General features: G+C 32.8%; 1 protein-coding gene across 3 annotated transcripts in view; it reads right to left on the bottom strand.

Moving 5' to 3' along the window:
• Nucleotides 1-722: 722 nt before the first annotated feature.
• Nucleotides 723-10,061, bottom strand: part of LOC117995202 (retinaldehyde-binding protein 1) — a 30,479-nt gene continuing 21,140 nt past the window's right edge. For all 3 annotated transcript variants that reach the window (XM_034983231.2, XM_069498690.1, XM_069498692.1), the window contains exons 4-6: nt 9,768-9,910; nt 3,820-3,981; nt 723-3,226 (exon numbers count right to left, since the gene is read on the bottom strand). In XM_034983231.2, coding sequence (XP_034839122.1) covers nt 3,041-3,226; nt 3,820-3,981; nt 9,768-9,910 — 491 coding nt within the window. In that variant the 3' untranslated portion in view covers nt 723-3,040. The remainder of the gene's footprint in view (nt 3,227-3,819; nt 3,982-9,767; nt 9,911-10,061) is intronic.

Genomic DNA, 10,061 nt, shown 5'->3' with positions numbered 1-10,061 from the left:
AACAGCTTCTTACTGAAATCTCCAAAATTTTAGTAAAACGAGTTTAACGGAAGCACTATTATGAAATTAAGTGAGTATAATATTTTTTCAGATAGACTAAGTAAAAATTCATATTCGAAGCAACAACGATTTTTTAATGATTTTTGGGCGCGATCGAAACTTTACGAAGTGCGCGCACGACTGTTAGTAAACTGTCAAGAGAGCGCATGCCGATTTCCGCATAAGATTGTTCCACTGTCACACGGCATGACATCTTCCTGACATGGCATGGCATGGCATCCTTTATACTTATGGAGAAAACCACAATTTCAAACAAATTTATAACACGAAATTCTATATGTATTTGTTTAATAGTCTCTAATGGACGGCAGGATTTTTAACCGACTGACTTCAAAAAAAGGAGGAGGTTCTCAATTCGACTGTACGTTTTTTTAAAATGTTTATGATGTTTGGATGTTTGCTGCTCCTTCAAGCCTCAGCCCTCAACCACTGAACCTATCTCCCTTCAGATTTTTGAAATAATCCTCTGCCCATTGGACACTATTAATCAAATAGATAATTTCGTGGTGTAATTTTATTTGAAATTGTATATTATGTGTATACCTTTAGGTCAATAGGTGGTCGGTTACAGAAAAACCTGCTAGTGCTAGTTTATTCTGTGATATTACATAGGTACCTACGTGTAAAACACATTATAAAATTGTAAATAAAACGCAAAGATCTATTAATCCATAGCATTATATTTTGCTGATACAAAATGGATCACAAAGCTTAACTTCTATATGATAGGTAAGTATGTAGTTACTTTAATTGAGCAATAAGCAGGTACGTATTACAAAAGTTTTTCGATGGAATGTTTGCCGGTTGTTATGGTTTTAACACATTTTATCTAAAACTTCTATAAGTTCAATCTTAACAAAAACTTTGGCCCCAACTTTAAGTTTATTTCTAAAAAAATATAGTCAATAATTTATATTTATTTACTTACTAATAAAAAATACACATCAATCATTCTCTCATTTGATGCATACCTACATACCTACAACGCAAAGCAATTACGAATTTACCTTGTCACATAATAAACAAACTGTACATTACCTTAATTTAAAAATGTCTGTAATTTTTATTCAAAACAAAAGCAAAACTATAAGTAACCAACATTATATTATACTGTCCATGAAGCTTAAAATGGAATGGAAAGTTATTGTTTTCACTCACAGCCTACAATAGAGTTTATAGTATCTAGACACTGACAGACCCCTGAAAATAATATTTACAGGTTACAATAAGAAGGAAAGTCGATTTTTTGTTTTATTAACAAGTTATTAAATTAAGAATGAGAATAGGTATAAAGTACTTATCGATAAAAAGCTGTCAGAAGATTTTAAATGGTAGGTATGTTTACCTAATGTAATTATTATAATTATAATTTACAAATAAGTACACACAGTACACACAGTAACAGAGTGTAAACGTTAAATGTAGGTACTCATAGGTATGCGCAATCGCAGATGATTAATTCTTTTCTCAATATAATATGTCGAATTGTTTTTTAAAACTACGTCGCATATAGGTTACTTTAGCATCTATAATATTTTAAGTATGAGAATGAGTTTAAAAAACAATCGTCTGTGTTTCCACCCTGTATATTATACTATATATACGTAACACTTGAAAGAAAAATGGATTGTTATAAAAATGTCATGAAATTCGCTCATCTATACCCGTCAGAACAAACATACGAAACACTTAGCAATTCAAAGTTTGACATCATCATCATCATCATCTCGACCCATCGTGCATCGCCACCAGTCCGCTACTGAGCAAGCTCTCAGAACGAAAAGGGTCAAAGCCAAGCACGCTGGCCAAATGCAGATTGCAAAGAATATCTTTACTTATGCACTTTCAGGCACGCAGGTTTCCTCACGATATTTTCCTTCGCAGTTAAAGTAAGTGATTTTAATTACTTCTAAGGCCTACCTAACCTAACTCCGAAAAGTTCGAGGTACATGCCCAGGATTGAACACCGAATCCCCAAATAAGAGGTCAAAGTCTTAAACACTAGGCTAACACCGTTCCACATCTACATTCTACATACCTACTTAATTATAATAAAGAATGTTTGCTAGGTACAAATTATGATAAATTATCGTCTAAGTAATCATTTTAAGGCACAAAAAATATTTTATTTAGCAGTAGGTACAAAAGTACACCAATTTATTAAATTAAAATATAATTCTTACTCTAATTTGAACATTACTAACCATTGGCTTAAATTCGCATCATTAAGTTATAAGCATCGATCTTAATTAGGTAATTCTGGTGCAATTGGACATTGTGAGGTACCTGCCTACATAAGTTAAAAATAGACGACCAATACTTATTCTCATCATTCGTTCTCTTCTCTAATACAATGCCAATTATAATATCTATTATAATGATCACAAATGTTAAAATGCTTACTAACAAAAAATATGTAACAAATATATAAAATTTCATTAACATTATTCCTAATTAAATTCTAAATAATAACAGTTTGTATCTTTGTATATTATTTTTCATTCTTGACTCTTAATTACTACGCTACATTATTGATACCAAATCTACCCACTCATAAAAATACATATATCTATTATGATCGTTCTTTAAAATAAAACGTCGTTGCTTAAAACCATAACTTATTTTGGTACCTATTTTAAAGTTTAAGGTTTGCTAATGTACCTATGAAAAAACCGAAACTCTACAATAGCAAGCAAAATTGAAAAATAACATACACACATATTTGAAACGTAAATATAAATATTACTTATATTAAAATTATAGTATGTTAAATTCTCCAATTTTGTTTAAATTATTATTTTTCAACAAAAACGGAATAAGTCCAAAAACGTCGTCAACTATACTAACCAATTCCCCAACGCTTATACAAATTTCATTGATGGCAAACATACTACCTTGTAACTACTTAGTTTTACATGCTAATTATTTTGAACATGAAAAAATTACCTATTTCTTGAAAGTTTTGATAACAATGTAGATTTTACGTCTTTTTGACAAACCCATAAGAGTTCCAGTTCTGGATGTGTGGTAGTACCTCGTTGATGACAGGGTACCAGTCAGCTGAGGAGTAGTCGATAGCACCAAGCTCGCCGCCGTAGTCGCTAGGTAAGTGCGTCGGGAGGATATGCTTATGGAGAGATGCCATCTTGGAGCCATGGAAATATATCTACAAGAAAGGCAGTCATATATTATTTGATTTACCACATTTACTCCAAGTAGCTTTTGATATTGTAAAAAGGTACATGTGATTTTGGTTTAACTACCACATACTACAATATTTTGGAGAAAATGTTAATATATTTTCGAAATATTTTACCACGTTATATTTTTACTGTAGGTATGTCATATTCACTAACTATGAAAATATTAGGTTACTCGTCCCTAGATCGTCACAATAGGTATGTTTCGCGATTACTCGTATTTTAGGGAAATAATTTTTTCGATTTTTTATGAATTTTTCTGAGGATCGAGTTTTAAATGTCATTTAAATTTAATTTGTATATTTTTTTGTAATTTTTATTTTGATTACATGATCGTTATGGAGAGCCGAAAGCGTTGTAGACAAGTTATAAGTATTAATTTTTTTTAATTTGAAAGTTCGACTATCCTTTTTGAAAGTAAATGCTGCACATACTTACCTAAAAAAATTACAACTTGTGTTAAGGTTATGATGATAATTATTTTACTTAGGTATATATTAACTCCATAACGATCTATAAAAATCACAACAAACAAGTACCAGGCATCAGAGGTACTTACCCTAGTTTTTAGCTTTTCTCTAATTAAAGGCTTGAACATTTTCCAAACGACGTTGAAGATCATAGGCTCCTTAACAAAGTGCACCTCTTTCAATCGAAGAGGCAAAGCATCTTGTATGAAAGTCAGCAGGCGCTTAGAAAACGCTGGCGTGAGACCCATCGTCTGCAAACAAAATTGACGAACATAATTATCTAAGATTTTGCCATTATGTAATAAGTAGGTACGTTTTATGATAGGGCCACAATCTGAGCTGCATTAAGCGATTTGGATATTGTTTTTTTTTCGCATCATACTTATCATATCAATAAAGAATTCGAACACTCTATAAGTGAACAATTATTTATTCACAACATTGGGTATCTAACTGGCGGAAAAACTAAGTAGGTACCTAGGTCTATTAGAAAAAGCAATTTTAAAATTCAGTTTTACGAGTGTAGCAACTGTTTAATTTAATAAGTAGTAAGCTACGAAGTAGTAGGTACTTAGAAATTCTTTGGTAGTAAGTTAGTCAACTGTCAAACTCAAATACCTATTATTATTATCGGCTTGCTTCGTCGTATGTTTTTCAATGTCCTTACTTCGCACAAGGAAATCTCATTTCCTTCGCATACCTAATAAGAAATGAACGGAAGTTTGACTAAAATATTTATTTTAGTTCAACCTAAATAGGTAGGTACTAGGTAGGTTCAACCAAAACAAAAAAAAATATAAAAATCATCTTAAGCTCGTATAATAATGATAATAAGATGACATAAATAATACTTAAATAAAAATATTTTTATTCAATTAAACTTTTACATGTACTTTTGAATCGTTAAATGCATCTACCACTGGATCGGAATACCTTTCTATAACTACAAATACACCTTTATTTCAGCGGCATCATTTCCTTTTTTTGCAAGCTAATGCCTATTATTTTTAAAAAAACTTCCAAATAATCGTTATTGTTTTCGTGACTTTGAATCTACAAATACTAAAATTAACCTTAGTAGATAACCGCAACACACAGAGTTGTGGTTTGAAGTTTGAACGTAGGTTAGTACAAAGAAACCTTTTTAAGGTCATTCTATTCTAGATCGACTGTTATTATCCCAATGGATAAAGATGCAAAATATTTGTGCTAAGTATCCGTTTTAGGTCTTTGCTGACAATACCGAATAAGTATCTTTAAAAAAATATTTCTGATAAACATCACTACCCGTATTATAAATATGAAAGATTTTTGTATATTTGTTTGTTTGTTGGTTTATTGGTTTGTCCTTCAATCACGCCGCAACGATGCAACGATTTACATCAGCAACCGATTGACGTGATTTTTGACATCGGGTTAAAGACCTCTTTGATTTTCGGGATAAAAAATCCTATGTCCGTCTGCGGGATGCAAGCTTTCTCAGTAGGTACTTATCTTTCCTCAAAATAATTTGAGTGGATGGGCCGTGTAAAGTAACGGACAGACAGACAGACGCACTTTTGCATATATAATATTTTTTATTTAGGTTTTTCAAAAATTCCGTGGGAACTACTTAATTTTACGGGATAAAAGTCTAAGTCCTTCCCGGGATATAAGCTAACTCTGTACCTTTCATCCAAATCGGTTAAACTGTTGGGCCGTGAAATGCTAGTAGACAGAAGACACACACACTTTCGCTTTTATAATATTAGTATGGATTAAGTATGTATTATTCGAACAGATAGCCCTTTATCCTAACGATCACGAGATAAATAAAGAAGAGTAAATGACTCCACGTCTCCAGAATACACAATTATTTTCATAGCCTCGGACGTGATGGCCCATGAGAAAAAGCCTTGTATTGCATTTTCCTGTACATTGACACTCTAAACCAGTGTAGCCAATTTCTACCACTATAGTCTATAACCAGTACCTGTAATAACTTTTTCTGATCAGGCTTAGCAATCAAATAGATCAGCGAAGACAAGGAAGTGGACAAAGTTTATATCTGTTTAATCATAATGTTACAGCTGCGTTACAGCAGGAACAATGACAGGTAGTACCTACGTGAGTCGATGTTAAAATTGCTTCATTAGGCTCGTGTGTCGCAGTGAAAATGATTTAACATGCACTAATTACAAATATTATATGCAAGGGCATCTAATAATATACTTATGTAATGTAAGTAGTATTCTCTAAAGCCGCGATTACACCTGCAAGTTTTACTCACATAGTTAAGTAGCTTACGTAGTTAATAAACGACAAAACTGAGGTAAATGTACCTACGTATAAAAGTGTTTACATTAGTAAATTTATCGTAACTCGTAGCCTAATAACAACTAATGTTTAAATTCTAAGAGGGCAAATGACAGTACTTGAAGACCCCAGTCTCCATCTTTCGTTTACAGATGATTCAATAACGAATCAAAATACAAATATTACGACAAATTCAAATTGACAAAACACATCTATATAAATAATGCATATGCTCCTAATATTACCTATAAATGCGAAAGTGCAACTGTCTGGCTGTTTGTTACCTTTTCATTTTCTGGAATAAAAAGTAGACTATCTATTTAATCCAGACACACCTCAGTGCGTCCGCCAAGTTCTATACTTATTAATATTATAATTTATAATTACTTTTATGCCTGGAAATAAAAAGTTGTCACGGGATTTTTAGAATACCTATCTAAATGCACGTGAACGAGCATCATCTAGTTTTTAATACTAAAGATTTTCGTATAAAATAAGAATAATTTCAAAATATAGAGCTTATTATTACCTGCTCGTGATTAATTATAGTAGGTATCTCTTGCAATATTAATAATTAAACTATAGCATGCTTTGTGTAAATCTGTTTATTTTTTTTAAATAATATTAACCATGTTAAATGACTAATATTCCCCTTTCCTCTCTAACTTAGCGTCAGGCTTGTGCTAGGAGTAGGTACGACAATAGTGCAACGGGCGGGGTTTGAAACGTCGACCTTTCGGTTTTCAGTCCACTAGCTATTGAGGCTCGATTAGGTGGTATCTACTTAACTATTGTGCAAAGTTCATGAGCTTAGGTAGGTTCCTACTTTTGATTTTTGTAGACTTGCTCAATATATTATTTCGTCAGAAATCAATTGATTTTTATTAATTTATTACATTCGTGTTATACCTAAGTTGAGATTACAAAATACCTGAATGTTTAATGATAAGACGTGTAATCTATAATTTTTGTTAATCATATTATATTGCGGTAGGAATAGTACATACCTACCAACTTGTAGATAAGTCAAGGTTATTCGATATCAGATCCTGTTTGGAGACTTCATGTACGCAATTTTAATTTATTACTAGCTGAAGCTAACGCCCGTGACATATATCGTCCGCGTGGATTCAGGTAAATATCGTGGGAATTCTTTCATTTTCCGGAATAAAAGTAGCCTACGTAGCCTATATGTCACTCTCCAGGTTTTTAACTACTCTATATACATCTGTCTGTAGGTCAAACGGACGAAGTTGCGAGAGCTAGTCAAGGATATAGTAATATAATTATAACTACTAGCTGATGCCCGCGACTTAGCTTTTGCGACTGGATTTAGCTTTTTAAAATTCCCGTGGGAACTCTTTGATTTTCCGGGATAAAAAGTAGCCTATGTCCCTCCCGGATATAAGCTAACTCTGTACCAAATTTCATCAAACTCGGTTGAACGGTTGGGCCGTGAAAATCTAGCAGACAGACAGACAGACATACTTTCGCATTTATAATATTAGTATGGATGTAATATTAGTATAATATAAGTTTAGATCAAATGTTTTTAGGGGCATTATTATAACTATTATTATGAAGTTTAGATTTCAGTAATTTTATGTGCACAAATTAATGTTAATATTTCAAAATTTTCTCTGCGTAAAATGGTTGGGTTGTAGTACCTACTTCATTTGCATAACTCTTATTTCAGTTTAGGCACAGGTTTAGGTTTGTTTAACGACCGAATGGCGAATTTAAATTTAGTAAAACTTTGTTTTATTTTTTATCTTTAAAAATGCGTAAAATAATGAAAATCAAGGTGTGTCCGCTCGATGTTTATTGCATGATATGGACGGCGCGGCGTGGCGTATATTTTTGTAAATATAAAAATTTTAGTGATTTCTTTTTTTTTGTATTTAAGTAATATGATATCTTGAAGATTGAAGTTAAATAATTATACATAATATGTGTAATGATCTAAGTACCGATATTTAAAATTTTTTTTGAGCATCACATTTACAGCATTCCGCTGTAAAAAGTTTATTTTTAATTTCTAAGAATCATTTTGTGGCTTTTAAATAGATACTTTTATTGTTACCTTTAATAGTAATGGTTCTTTTTTAAATCAATGTTTTTTTACTGTAGGTATTTATTTTGTAAACCTATCTACCTACTTATAACATGTTGCGTTCAAATTATTCTTCAAAGAAGTTTAAGTAGACCTAGTGCCCTTGTGGGAAATAAATCATCAGTATAGGTACATGTATTTTGTAAGTCTAACAAAACAAAACGATAAAGAGACAATGGAGTAATGCTCTTTGTATTATCCATATCTTTGTTGTCCTTAAAATATCTAGGTACCTACCTACATATATCTACTTTAGATACCTACCTATAATATGTAATTTTGTACTTTGTCCCTACCTAACACTTTGTCAAGAACGTGTGGGTGAATCATACGAATAACAAACCAAAGGGCGTTGATTTTTTAACAAAAGAATGCCTTAAACGGAAGAAAAGTCGTTCTTTGACGACACTCCTTTAGTTTTATTGAGAGAAACTCACATAAATCTTTTGTGTAGGTATAGCCGTGAGGTTGAACTGACGAAACATTTACATTCCTACCTAAAAACATATTTAAAACTCTGACTTCTATCCTTAGATTAAGGATTGATCCGCCGCCCTCCGACGCAGCGAAGATCAATCCTTAATCTACGTGGGTACTTACAGAGATAGCTCGCATCCCAGGGAAGAAAATTGGCTACCTACAGGATTACACTAAATCCACGCGGACGAAGTCGCGGGCATCGTCTAGACTCTAGAGTAAAAAATTATAATATCTTTATAGTAGAGTAGTCTCCTCTGGTAGATAGTTGTCTCAGTGGTCATCAAATTAAAAAATAGCTTTTATTGTATTTAGGTCAAAATGAAACAAAGAACACATTGACGCACATTAGCAAAGACATACACATACATGTATTATGCATACGGCTATTTAGCTTGCGTTATGCGCACGCGCAGTGAAAGTGCTGAGATAATACCTACGTCTAGATTGATGAACGATAAATTAAAACGATGATAAATTCTATAGGTACAAAATATACCGAACTAAATATTGCAGAATATTGGATATTTTGATTGCACAATGTAAGAGTTCCCAACTAGTAGAACTGACGACAACAATTAATCAAATTGCAGGGAGCCACTGGATACGTGCGCCGCAAGATCGCGGCGTCTTGTGGAATACGGTAGTCTAAGAGAACCTTGTGTCCAGCATTAGACGTCTATGGGTTGGCGGCGACGAGAGTTTGCAAGATAGGAGAAACAGCATTTTTATCATGGTTCCGTACACGAAGAGTGCCAACGGGACCCTATTCCGGCCGTCTGTCCGTCTCTCTGTCCGTCTGTCTGTCAGTGGGCTGTGTCTCATGAATAGGTAGAGAGTTGAGATTTTCACAGAGTGTGAAGTTCTATTTTATTGCTGTTTTATCAAAAACTAATAAAAAATTCAAAATGGCCACCATGTAAATTAAAAAAATATGAACGATGGTAAGTACGGTATTTTTGATAAATAAACAAGTATATACTGAAGCTTGGCCAAGAACTTACTAGGGTATCAAATTCGACTTATAAATAGACAATTACCTACATTATGCAATCATAAAATATTATTTTCTAGAGCAATAACTAACTGACCTAATGCTACAAGACGTGGGTTGGCGGATTAATCGAAAGAATAAAAAACAAAATTAAGTACCTGACTCCAGCCCATATTATGGAAGTCCATGAGAACGACAGTCCCCCGCACCTGCGACTCTGGCTCCAACATGGCTGCTTCGTGGATTAAATAAAACATTCTGAACAATTGGTCTGCGGTCACTTTCTTGGGGTCCCATGTACCTAAGAAGAAAATTAATATAATGAATTATTTTTGATAATAAATATATTATGTGCATTTAAGTAAATGTATAGCTACAATAATGGCATGTGAAAATGTAATTCTTATTTAAGTAGAAAGTGAAATACTGATGATTACCGATATAATACCAGT

This window comes from Maniola hyperantus, chromosome 1, assembly GCF_902806685.2.
Source record: "Maniola hyperantus chromosome 1, iAphHyp1.2, whole genome shotgun sequence".
Classification (NCBI taxonomy): Eukaryota; Metazoa; Arthropoda; class Insecta; order Lepidoptera; family Nymphalidae; genus Maniola; species Maniola hyperantus.
Note: the sequence above shows the minus strand (reverse complement) of the source record. Positions and strands in the feature narration are given on the sequence as shown.